This window comes from Narcine bancroftii, chromosome 5, assembly GCF_036971445.1.
Source record: "Narcine bancroftii isolate sNarBan1 chromosome 5, sNarBan1.hap1, whole genome shotgun sequence".
Lineage (NCBI taxonomy): Eukaryota > Metazoa > Chordata > Chondrichthyes > Torpediniformes > Narcinidae > Narcine > Narcine bancroftii.
In genome coordinates, this window is record NC_091473.1 from 193721022 (window position 1) to 193733677 (window position 12656).

Here is a 12656-nt window from a genome sequence, read left to right on the forward strand (position 1 = left end):
CTTTGTCCCCACACTCACGGAGGGGCGATGCCCATGGCATGGAGGTTGGCCAGACCCACGAGGTTGGTGGTCTGCAGTAGCCCAGGCTTCAGCGATAGCTGGGTCTGGATGCGGGCCTGTAACTCAGCAGCTTTCTTGGCCTTCTCAATGGCATCATTCATGAAGGAAGCAGCCTGGGATGGCTGGATGGTCTGGCCCAGCGCTGGAAGGTCCGCCGACGGGGTGGGGGCCGAAACCCTCTGGGGAAGGAGGGAGAGTAAGTCAGGTAGAGTCCGACCCCTCCCTCCCACAACCACAATGCCTGACCATGTCCCAATACCTGGCCTCTATCCCAGAACTGGAACCCTGACTGTAAGATCCCACCAATGGCAGATGGGAGCCCCTCAAGGCCTGGCCCAGCACAATGCTGACTGATGAAGTGAGTGGACGAGAGTCTAGCAGATGGAGGACAATGATGAGGTGATCCACTTTGGAAGGAAGAATGGGTCAGATTATTATTATTTAAATGGCAGGCGGTTGCAGCGAGCTGCCGTGCAGAAGGACTTGGGAGGGCTTATGCATGAATCACAAAAGGTTGGTTTGCAGGTGATCAGGAAGGCAACTGGAATGTTGGCCTTCAGTGCTGGAGGGATTGAATTTAGGAGCAGGGAGGTTTTGCTGCAACTGTACAAGGTCCTAGTGAGGCCCCATCTGGAGAACTGCGTGGAGTTCTGGTCTCCTAACTGGAGGAAGGATGGACTGGCTTTGGAGACGGTGCAGAGGAGGTTCACCAGGTTGGTTCCAGAAATGAGGGGGTTGGCCTATGAGGAGAGATCAAGTCATCTGGGACTGCACTCGCTGGAATTTAAAAGAATGAGAGGAGATCTTATAGAAACGTATAAAATTATGAAAGGCATAGACAAGATTGAGGTAGGCAGGTTATTTCCATTGGCGAGGGAGAGGAGAACGAGGGGACATAGCCTCAAGATTCAGGGGAGTAGATTTAGAATAGAGATGAGAAGGAACTGCTTTTCCCAGAGGGCGGAGAATCTGTGGAATTCATTGCCTATTGAAGCAGTGGAGGCGACCTTAGTAAATATATTTAAGACAAGGATGAGTAGATATTTACACAGTAGGGGAATTAGGGAAATGGGGAAAAGGCAGGTGGGTGGAGATAAGCTTATCATTAGATCAGCCATGATCTCACTGAACGGCGGACCAGGCTAGAGTCCCTCGGGGTAGGTACAGTCAGTAGTCTCTATACCCCTGGGATGGAGACCAACCATCCATCCATCATCTATAGCCCTGGACGGAGAACATCCATCATCCCCACCCAGGCATCAATCTTCCATCATTTCCCCCCCCCCCCCCCCCCATCCTCCGGGCAGAGATCGATTGTCATCTCCTCTCCCCCACCCCAGGCGGAGATGGTCTGGCATCTCGCCCCCCCCCCCCCCGCCCCGCCCCGCCCCATGGGTGGAGACTGATGATTTTCTCCCACCAGGCAGATATCATCGATCACATCCCCCTGGACAGAGATCCCAAGATCTCTCTCCAGACCTACCTGTGGGAAGGAGGGTGTGATCAGACTGAGCTGCCTCTTCCGTTCCTCAATCTGCTTCGTTGCTGCTTCCATCATCTGTTTGATCTGTTTAACACAAAATGCAAGCAATGAGAGTGCAACAGGATGTATCGAGATCAACTGGCAGTGGATTTCGTTCCAAGGATTTACAGCTGTAATGCTCCCAGGGTCAGTCATGGAGCGAAACTCCCTCCACACTGTCCCATCACATACTCACGGGGTCAGACTCAGAGTGAAGCTCCCTCCACCCCATCCCATCACACACTCCTGGGGTCAGACACAGAATGAAGCTCCCTCAACACCGTCCTATCACATACTCCCGGGATCAGATAGAGTGAAGCTCCCTCCACCTGTCCCATCACACATTCCCGGGGTCACACAGAGTGAAACTCCCTCCATACATCCCACTACACACTCCCAGGGTCAGACATGGAGTGAAGCTCCCTCCACACCGTCCCATCACACACTCCCGGCGTCAGACAGAGTGAAGCTCCCTCCGTACATCCCATCACACACTCCCGGGGCCAGACACGGAGTGAAGCTCCCTCCACACCATCCCATAACACACTCCTCGGGTCAGACAGAGTCAAGCTCCCTCTGCACCGTCCCATCACATACTCCTGGGATCAGACACAGAGTGAAGCTCCCTTCAAGCAAGAGGTCATGAGTTAAGAGTTAGAGGACAAAAATTTAGAAGTAACATGAGAGGGAGCTTCTTCACACAGAGAGTGTTAGCTTTGTGGAATGACCTTCAGGAAGAGGTGATCGCAACAAAGTCTATTTTGTCATTTAAGGAAAAGTTGGATGAGAGGCGATTAGAGGGTTATGGGCAAAATGCAGGCAGGTGGGACTAGAGGAGATCACTTAGATCGGTACGGACTAGAGGGGCCGAGATAGCCTGTTTCCGTACTGTAACTGTTATATCATTATATACACACATGTCCCATCGCACAGTTGAGGGGTTAGACATAGAGTTGAGTTCCAGAGCTGCATCAGTGTATATTTTACTATGCAACTCCAATAATTTAATTTTAATTTTAACCTACAGCACCATAACAGGCCCTTCCAGCCCACAAACGTACACCACCAAAATTCTTCAATTAACCAACAACCCACAAACATTTTGAAGTGGGAGGAAACCGAAGCGCCCAGAGGAAATCCACACAGACATGGGGAGATCGTACAAACTCCTTAAAGATAGCGCTGGATTCAAACCTGTGTCACTGGTGCTTTGACAACACCACACTAACCAGGCCACCACTTAATCTCAAGCTCCGCTCACTACTCGAATCAAAGCCCTCAGTGAAAAACCTGCTCTGGCTATAAATTTGGACTTTGGTTCCTGTGGGGTGGTCATTTACTCTGTAGACTGTCTTCTTTTGCATGCCATCTTATGTGGTTAGGAGAGGGGATTTGATGACTGAGCCAGACACTGTGATTGTAGTAAAAACACACAGTAAATGCTGGTGGAACTTAGCCGGTCTCCCAGCGCCCGTAGGAGGTAAAGATATATTACCAATGTTTCGGGCCTGAGCCCTTCCCCAAGGTAGAAGCAACGAAAAGTGTCAGAATAATGACTGAAGACTGGCAGGGAGACAAATAGACCAACAAAAGATATTAACTGGATTTGATAAGAAGAGAGGCGAGAATCGATTTTGTCCCTGTGAAAGGAGATAGAGGGAAAAGGGAAGAGAGGGTAACCTCCTACAGGTGGACCATGGAGTGCATTCTGAATTCTGACTGGTTGCATCATTGCCTGGTAGGGAGGTGCAAATGCACAGGACAAGGGAAAAAAAACCACAGTGAAGACATCAATCACAGACACCATCGAGGACATCTACGAGACGGTGTTTTAAGAAAGCAGCCTCTATCCTCAAAGACCCCCACCACCCAGGCCATGCCCTCTTCACTCTGCTACCATTGGGTAAAAGGTACAGGAGCCTAAGATGAGCACCCAGCGGCAGGATGGCTTCTTCTCCTCCGCCATCAGATTCCTGAATGATCAATGAACCAAACACACTGCCTTACTTTTCGTCCATTATTGTTATATTTTATAGTCATGTTGTAAGAACTGGGGGGGGGGAGACATTTAAATAGAAACCAGAGAGAAAAATGCTAATGCCACCAGTTGGAAGGTGTCCAGATGGAAGATGAGGTGCTGTTCCTCCAATTTGCGGGTGGTCTCAGTCTGGCAGGGCACGGGACCATGGTCAGACATGTCAGCAAGGGAATTGAAATGGGTGGCCACTGGGAGATCCACGCTATTGCGGCGGACAGAGCCGAGGCGCTCAACAAAGCAATCGCCCAGGTTTGTTGAGTGAAAAGCCTCAGTTATAAAAGGCCGAGTCTTTTCAGAGTCCGTTGGAAGCAAAGATATTTTGCCGAAATTTCAGGCCTGAGCCCTTCTTCAAGGAAGAAGCCAGAAGCAGGAAGTTCAAACAATGGGGGGAGGAATCCAGACAACAATAGACAGAATAAAGACCAGCTGAGTTCCTTCAGCATTTTGGTGGTTTTACCAAAATGACAGGATCTGCAGACTTTCACATTCCACTCGGATATAAAAGAGCACGCCAGTGGCGCATCTCCCCCACTGACACCGGCACGCTCGTGCATGCTGATGCTCTCCAGCCCCCCAGTTCGCACCTGAATCTTTGTCAGCATCCCTGGGCTCTCTGTGGGGGGACCTGGGATAATTTCATTCTCCTCCACCTCCTCAAACCTCGGGATTCGTTTCCTCTTGGCCGACAATTCCCGCGTCACTTCTGAGTCTTCGCCAAATACTTCCTGCCAACAAAGAACAAGATTAGTGAGGTCCAAGATGACCGTACATTTCATGGCAGCATCCACACACCAGGTGTACACTGACATCCAACCATTCAGAGAGATGCTAAAAGATTTGACAAGCAAGTCCCTTTTAAGGAGCAGAAAATGAATCTTTCCAGTACTTGGGCAGGATGGGGTCATGGGGCTGAAAGAGATGCTGGAACTGAAGGGGCATGGATATCCCTGTGGTCAGATGCAGTATTAATCTCCTAGTACACTGTCCCACCACCCACTCTCCAGACAGGTCCCTTCACACACTCTTAGCATCAGACAGAGTGACTCCCCCTCTGCACCATCCCATCTCACACACTCCTGGGGTCATTTCAGACAGCCCAAAGATTGAGACGCAAAGGTGGAGAAACTCTGCCAAAACGCATAATCAGCTTTCTCAATGTGCGGAGATGGTCTCCAAGCCACATATTCTCCACAGCGCAGCCCTCCGCCAATCCATCTGAATGTACAGCCGCGCAAAGCGACTGTTTAGGGGCGGACTGATGATGCTGTCAGACCACCAACCCATCTCCCCACTCACCCCTCTCTCTCCAAGTCAGGGGCAGCAGGGACCGTCGGCGGGGATTGTAGGTGGGGCAGTGGGGATCTTCAGGGCCGGTGGGACGGGGGCCAGCCGGTGCGGGCTGACCGACTCTCTTCAGCCTTCAGGGCCGCTCTCTGTGGCTCAAAACGTGGCAGAGCAATGGCCATCTTCCCTACCCATAATCCCCCATGCAGAGGGAACTGCTCTGAGTGGTTTCAGCTGCTTGGAGGATTATGGGCCATTGCTCTGCCGTGTATTTATGACGGGTGGCGCTACGGCACCCGTCGACCACCTCTGTCGGATCTGGAGGGTGCTACGAGGTGCCTCTGGATATGAATGGGACACTGGAGCAGCTTTTTAGGGCTGCTGTCTGAAAGGTAAGTTCCCATTTTTCCATTCAGTCTCAAGGCGGTGGCCCGACATGAAATGGACTAGAGTGAAACTCCCTCCGCACCGTCCCATCACACAGGGCAGGGCAGGGGAGGGGAAGGGAGGTGCTTGGAGGATGACTAACCTTCAGCTCCCTCTTCCTGTGCTTCTCGTTGCTGGATTTGGCATGCCGCGTGGTGCGCCCCTCCTCCACCGCCTCAAACAGCTTGTCCACGAACCGCACCGTCGAGTCATCCAGGAAGGGCTTTAGGTGCTCTGCGGGAGAGAGTGGGGCCCAGTTTAGCTGCATGCAGTCTCAGCCCAACCCCGGCCTCGCAAGAGTGGACAGATTGGACATGCCGGAGGTGACAGTCTGTCCTGTACCTACCCCCCCTACCCCCCATCCGCGATACTGCTGGGGGAGGCACTCTGCGCTTTACCTTTGGTGCCTTGCCATGGCCATCGTCTCCCCCACTCCCCTGCCGCGTTTTGCCTTCAGCCAGCTTGGGAGCTTCGGGGAGTGTCCTGGAAGGCGGAGGAGGCGAACCGATGAAGCACTCTGTCCCAGCATCAGCCTTGCATGTCACTTTGGGGGGTGGTGGGGTGACTGGGTTCCCTCACAAGCAGCTCAGGACCCTCCCTGCCCCTATTGGGAAATATTCAGGTTGAATAGCTGTAGTGTGGATTGTGGAGGGTCACATGACCTCTCCGTCTGAAACCTGGTCAGAAGTCACATCGCCGGCCAATCAAAGCTGGCCTCGGCACATGCATTAATCACACCTCACTATTGGCCCCTTTAATCACCTCAGATTCAGATTTTTTGTCAGAGTAAATACATGACATTCACATACAGCCCAATGGGTGGTGCAAAAAATAAACTGTACACAGTGTAAAACATGTAAACAAATAAAGAACTGTAAACAGATAACAAATGTAAATAAATTGACTGGAGAACAAAGAAAATCCAAGTGCACAAGGGTCCTTAAACGAGTCCCTGATGGAGTTTGTCGTTGAGGAGTCTGATGGTGGAGGGAGAGCAGTTGTTCCTGGACCTGGTTGGTATGGGTCTTGTGGCACCGATACCTTGTTCCCGCTGGCAGCAGCGAGAACAGAGCTGGTGGTGTGGATCCTTGATGATCACTGCTATTCTCCAATGGCCATGTTCCCTGTAGATGTATTCAATAGCAGGGAGGGGGTTTTGCCTGTGATGTCCTTATGATTGCCTGGTCCAGAACCCTCAAGCTATAAAATTCCATCACATGCAGTAGCTCATCTGTTTTTGCTCTTTGGCCCTGAGACAAACCCTGCTGTGGTCAACACTGAAGGGATCGCTGTGAAGGTGTCACTACAGAGGAATCTGGACTGCTGTATACCGTTGTAGATAGCATCTGAGCCGTGGCCACATTAGACAAGGAATGGCAGATAACGTATTGGTTGTGATGTCTGTATAAACAATGCTGGTATCTGTAACATCAAGTCCGAGGTGACTGGTTACGCTCTGTTGCGTGATTGTGTATTATCACCTTACGTGTTTTGATAAAGATTATTTCTCATTCAGCCGGTCTCCAGATCTGCTCTTCTTTGAACCCTCCGAACTTTTCCCTTCCCACATAACAATGGCCATCTCCAGGTTTGACCCCTGGCACAGACTGCGTGGAATTTGCGCGTTCTCCCCATGGCCGCCAGGGTCTCTGGTCTCCTCCCACATCCCAAAGGCGTGCGGAGTCGGTGGACCAATCTGCCACTGTAAATTGGACGTGGGCTCCTGAAGGGGGGGGGTTGATGGGAGATCAGGCAGGAAGGAGGAGTGGGGATTGGCAGGTCAGGTAGCAGTAAAACTGTGCAGGCTCATGGGCAGAAAGGGCCTGCTACCTGTCTGTCTGCATGCTGTCTGTCTTAATTTAAAAGCACTAATGAAGCATGCGGACAACAGGACTGCTCTGCTGCTCTGTATGCAACGGACTGAATGGCTTTGGCCCACATGCAGAATATATGATGCAGAGGGGCTCCAGAGAAAAACGGAAGGGTGGAACGAACTGACGACATGATCAAAACGCAAACAATATGCCTAGGGGTGTTCAAGGAAGCAGACTGTGCATGTGTGCGCATGGCTGTACGCATCTGTGTGCAAGAGAGTCTGTGTGCACATCTTTGAATGCTTGTGTGTGCACGTTTGTGGCCACATGCCTGCCTACGCGCGAGTCTGCATGTGCATCTGTATGTGTCAACATTCGGGGGTGGGGGGCCAGGGGGTTAGATTTTGAACTGGGATGAGCCCAGAGAGTGGTAAACCTGAGGAATTCTCGACCCAAGGAAGCAGTGGAATGTAATGAACACACAAATTTTGGCTGGGATGGGGAATAAAGTGTTCTGGGGAACAGACGTGCAAGTGGAGCTGAGTCCACGGCCAGACCTCAGCCACAATCTTATTGGACGGCAAAGCAGGCTCACAGGCCAGACGGCCAACTCCTGCTCCTGAAGTTCTTTGGAGGATTCTTTCCTCTGTAGCATTAAGAGACAGAAGGATGGCCTGACTGTGGGAGGTAGAGGCACTTTGTTTTCCCTGGATGCAATCATCACAAAGGAGAAGGCAAAGGTTTAAGTCCTTTTTTTTGTAAAATCCCACTCACGTAAGTAATCACTTACTAACCACAGATTACCTATGGCAACCTAATGCACAAGTGATCTTAAGGAATTACTTAAGGTGATATGTGATTGGGGAAAAAATGATTGAGAATACTGAATTAAGGTGAAAAGAAGGAAAGAGCAGAACTTTTTTGACAGTCGTACTGCGAGAAGAAAGAGGTGCAACATTTGAGAGGCAGGGAACAGGATTAGTTAGCCGATGCCAGGGCCAGCACAGACCCAGTGGGCTGAAGGGCCTGTTTCTGTGCCTGGTCCCGCTATCCCAGGATCATGGCTGGCACCTTACCCACAGTTTTCTTCTTGTCCATCCCCTTGCCGACGCAGTTGAGGGCAGCCGTCACCACTGTCTGCTCGGAGAATCCCAGCACCCGCTTCACTGTCTTCTCCACCCATGGTTTCAGCTCGTCCAGGTCACGCTTGGTGAGTGACAGAGACATGCCTGCAGTCGGGGTAGGGATGGGAGAGGGGGGAAAGAGGAGTGAGGGAAGGAGGCTCAGGCCAACGAAAAGAATGTGGGCACTTATTCCCCTCATATCATGGTGGGGAGAAGAGTGGAAGGATGGGGTTTAAACCAGAAACAGTGACCATCCAAATTCCCCACTGCAACACCAGAAATGAGTGCACCCTGCACAGGGGATGGAGTGCAGGTGAGGGGGGGGATGTGGTGGAGGGAGGGGAGCCAGGGGGGGGGGTGGGGGAGGGAGAGGGGGAAGATGGAGGGAATGAGGAAGGAGGATGCAGAGGGGGAGGGAGGGGGAGCATGTGAGGATGGAGAGGATGAGAAAGGGGGAGGTAGGAAGTGGGAAGGAGAGTGGGGTATGGGGAGGGAGCAGGAGAGAAGGAGGGACAGGGAGTGGGGAGGAACAGGGAGAGGGAGAGGGAGAGGGAGAGGGAGAGGGAGGGGGGAGAGGGAGGGGGGAGAGGGAGGGGGGAGAGGGAGGGGGGAGAGGGAGGGGGGAGGGAGGGGGGAGGGAGGGGGGAGGGGGGAGGGAGGGAGGGAGGGGGGAGGGGGGAGGGGGGAGGGGGGAGGGAGGGAGGGGGGAGGGAGGAGGGAGGGGGCGGGAGCGGGAGGGAGGGGGCGGGAGCGGGAGGGAGGGGGCGGGAGGGAGGGAGGGAGCGGGAGGGAGGGAGGGAGCGGGAGGGAGGGAGGGAGCGGGAGGGAGGGAGGGAGCGGGAGGGAGGGAGCGGGAGGGAGGGAGCGGGAGGGAGGGAGCGGGAGGGAGGGAGGGAGGGAGCGGGAGGGAGGGAGGGAGCGGGAGGCAGGGAGGGAGCGGGAGGGAGGGAGGGAGCGGGAGGGAGGGAGGGAGCGGGAGGGAGGGAGGGAGCGGGAGGGAGGGAGGGAGCGGGAGGGAGGGAGGGAGCGGGAGGGAGGGAGCGGGAGGGAGGGAGGGAGCGGGAGGGAGGGAGGGAGCGGGAGGGAGCGGGAGGGAGGGAGGGAGCGGGAGGGAGGGAGGGAGGGAGGGGGCGGGAGGGAGGGAGGGAGGGAGGGGGCGGGAGGGAGGGAGGGAGGGGGCGGGAGGGAGGGAGGGAGGGGGCGGGAGGGAGGGAGGGAGGGGGCGGGAGGGAGGGAGGGAGGGGAGGGAGGGAGGGAGCGGGAGGGAGGGAGGGAGCGGGAGGGAGGGAGGGAGCGGGAGGGAGGGAGGGAGCGGGAGGGAGGGAGGGAGCGGGAGGGGGGGAGGGAGCGGGAGGGAGGGAGGGAGCGGGAGGGAGGGAGGGAGCGGGAGGGAGGGAGGGAGCGGGAGGGAGGGAGGGAGCGGGAGGGAGGGAGGGAGCGGGAGGGAGGGAGGGAGCGGGAGGGAGGGAGGGAGCGGGAGGGAGGGAGGGAGCGGGAGGGAGGGAGGGAGCGGGAGGGAGGGAGGGAGCGGGAGGGAGGGAGGGAGCGGGAGGGAGGGAGGGAGCGGGAGGGAGGGAGGGAGCGGGAGGGAGGGAGGGAGCGGGAGGGAGGGAGGGAGCGGGAGGGAGGGAGGGAGCGGGAGGGAGGGAGGGAGCGGGAGGGAGGGAGGGAGCGGGAGGGAGGGAGGGAGCGGGAGGGAGGGAGGGAGCGGGAGGGAGGGAGGGAGCGGGAGGGAGGGAGGGAGCGGGAGGGAGGGAGGGAGCGGGAGGGAGGGAGGGAGCGGGAGGGAGGGAGCGGGAGGGAGGGAGCGGGAGGGAGGGAGGGAGGGAGGGAGGGAGGGAGCGGGAGGGAGGGAGGGAGCGGGAGGGAGGGAGGGAGCGGGAGGGAGGGAGGGAGCGGGAGGGAGGGAGGGAGGGAGGGAGGGAGGGAGCGGGAGGGTGGGAGCGGGAGGGAGGGAGCGGGAGGGAGGGAGCGGGAGGGAGGGAGCGGGAGGGAGGGAGCGGGAGGGAGGGAGCGGGAGGGAGGGAGCGGGAGGGAGGGAGCGGGAGGGAGGGAGCGGGAGGGAGGGAGCGGGAGGGAGGGAGCGGGAGGGAGGGAGCGGGAGGGAGGGAGCGGGAGGGAGGGAGCGGGAGGGAGGGAGCGGGAGGGAGGGAGCGGGAGGGAGGGAGCGGGAGGGAGGGAGCGGGAGGGAGGGAGCGGGAGGGAGGGAGCGGGAGGGAGGGAGCGGGAGGGAGGGAGCGGGAGGGAGGGAGCGGGAGGGAGGGAGCGGGAGGGAGGGGGAGGGAGGGAGGGGGAGGGAGGGGGAGGGAGGGAGGGGGAGGGAGGGAGGGGGAGGGAGGGAGCGGGAGGGAGGGAGCGGGAGGGAGGGAGGGGGGAGGGAGGGGGGAGCGGGAGGGGGGTGCGGGAGGGGGAGGGGGGTGCGGGAGGGGGAGGGGGGTGCGGGAGGGGGAGGGGGGTGCGGGAGGGGGAGGGGGGTGCGGGAGGGGGAGGGGGGTGCGGGAGGGGGAGGGGGGTGCGGGAGGGGGAGGGGGGTGCGGGAGGGGGAGGGGGGTGCGGGAGGGGGGTGCGGGAGGGGGAGGGGGGTGCGGGAGGGGGGTGCGGGAGGGGGAGGGGGGTGCGGGAGGGGGAGGGGGGTGCGGGAGGGGGAGGGGGGTGCGGGAGGGGGAGGGGGGTGCGGGAGGGGGAGGGGGGTGCGGGAGGGGGAGGGGGGTGCGGGAGGGGGAGGGGGGTGCGGGAGGGGGAGGGGGGTGCGGGAGGGGGAGGGGGGTGCGGGAGGGGGAGGGGGGTGCGGGAGGGGGAGGGGGGTGCGGGAGGGGGAGGGGGGAGCGGGAGGGGGGAGCGGGAGGGGGAGGGGGAGGGGGAGGGAGAGGGGGGAGCGGGAGGGGGAGGGGGAGCGGGGGAGCGGGAGGGGGAGGGGGAGCGGGGGAGCGGGAGGGGGGGAGTGGGAGGGGGGAGGGAGGGAGTAGGAGGAACAGGGGTGGGAGGAAAGGGCGAGGAAGGACGGAGAGGGAGGGAACTGGTGGGGAAAGTCTCCGTTCAACAACCACCCCGAAAAGGGTCGGCAGAGTGGACCCCTCTCTCCCGCCAGGCCCCGGGCCTGGCCTCAGCCCCTCTCAGGGACCCCCCTCTCCGCTCCCTCCACAGGCCTGCGGCCTCTCACAGGGCCCCCCCTTCCCACCGGGACCCACGGGCCCTAGGCCTCAGGCGTCGCCGCCACTCACTCACCCACAGCCGGCGCCGACGTTCAGCCCGCGAGAAGCGTCGTGATCGGAACCCAGTGTCACCCCCTCAACCGTCCCCCAGTGCAGAATCCAGTGTCACCGCCTCAACTGTCCCCCCCAGTGCAGAACCCGGTGTCTCCCCCTCAACCGTTCCCCCATCAACTCGGCTGAGCAGTGATTCACCAAATTCGGTCGGACTGCCAACCCCTGCATAAAGGTTCCGGGGCCATGAAGCCATGAAGTCAGGTTTATTGGCATCTGCACAACCTGCAGAGACACAACCAGACATAACACCCATTCAGACAAACAATACACGTGCAGGACCAGTATCTTATCCAGTTGTTATGTGCATGTGAGGCTCTCGGATGGTGAGCGCAGGCTGTTCCTTTGGACGTTCGGCCCGTGAGGAGCAGCTGCTCCTCCTCTCTCTCTCTTCCCCGACCATGTGCGGGGTGGAAGGAATTGTTAGCGTGGAAGATTATCACGAGAGAAGGTAAATTAATGGTCATTCGAGCAACTGAGAAGCAGAAAGATTGTACTATGGGCTTTAATCCACTTAAACTCTGTTTGTACACCAGTAGTAGACTCAATGGCTCCAAGTGCGGAGGGGCCGGCTCAAGCCAATAGACAGGTTGGCTGATTGACAGCCGGCCGGTGGAGTCGGCCTCCCAGGTTGTCTACCTGCAGGTGCAGAGGTCGCCCCTGCAGTTGTCTGGTGGGCTGTGGGTGGTATCACCACGATCGTAGAATACTCTTCTTTGGTTATTTTCAGTTAAGAACATATTCAAGGGGTAAGCTTGAACCAACCGTGTTTCTGTCTAGTTGTACTGAAGTCGAACTTCTTATTGTTTAAAAAATTAACTTCATTACTACAAGTGGGGACTCCCAAACTAGGATGGCAGAGATGGGAAGCAGACCTAAATATTATAATTGATCAACAACCAAGGGAAACTTTATGCAGGGGTTGTATGATGAATACTATTAGATTAGTTCAATAATTTTTTTTCATCAGTTATATCAGAAGTTGAGAAGATTGAAATCAGATTTATCAGATCAATGATGCAGGGTCCTTTATGCATTCAACATGGTCTTGTCCCAACATGAGGTCCTTTCGAACAGCTCTACGTAGCTTTTTGGACCAAGTTACTGGAATGGCTCTTCCGCAAA

The 12656-nt window shown here is 57.2% G+C and overlaps 1 protein-coding gene across 1 annotated transcript in view; it reads right to left on the bottom strand.

Annotated features, from left to right (window-relative positions):
* Positions 1-11597, bottom strand: part of prpf3 (PRP3 pre-mRNA processing factor 3 homolog (yeast)) — a 60623-nt gene extending 49026 nt beyond the window's left edge. The window contains exons 1-6 of the mRNA XM_069940527.1: positions 11494-11597; positions 8221-8373; positions 5434-5564; positions 4205-4345; positions 1544-1627; positions 19-239 (exon numbers count right to left, since the gene is read on the bottom strand). Of these exons, the coding sequence (XP_069796628.1) occupies positions 19-239; positions 1544-1627; positions 4205-4345; positions 5434-5564; positions 8221-8371 (728 nt within the window). The 5' untranslated portion in view covers positions 8372-8373; positions 11494-11597. The remainder of the gene's footprint in view (positions 1-18; positions 240-1543; positions 1628-4204; positions 4346-5433; positions 5565-8220; positions 8374-11493) is intronic.
* Between the last annotated feature and the right edge of the window lie 1059 nt (positions 11598-12656).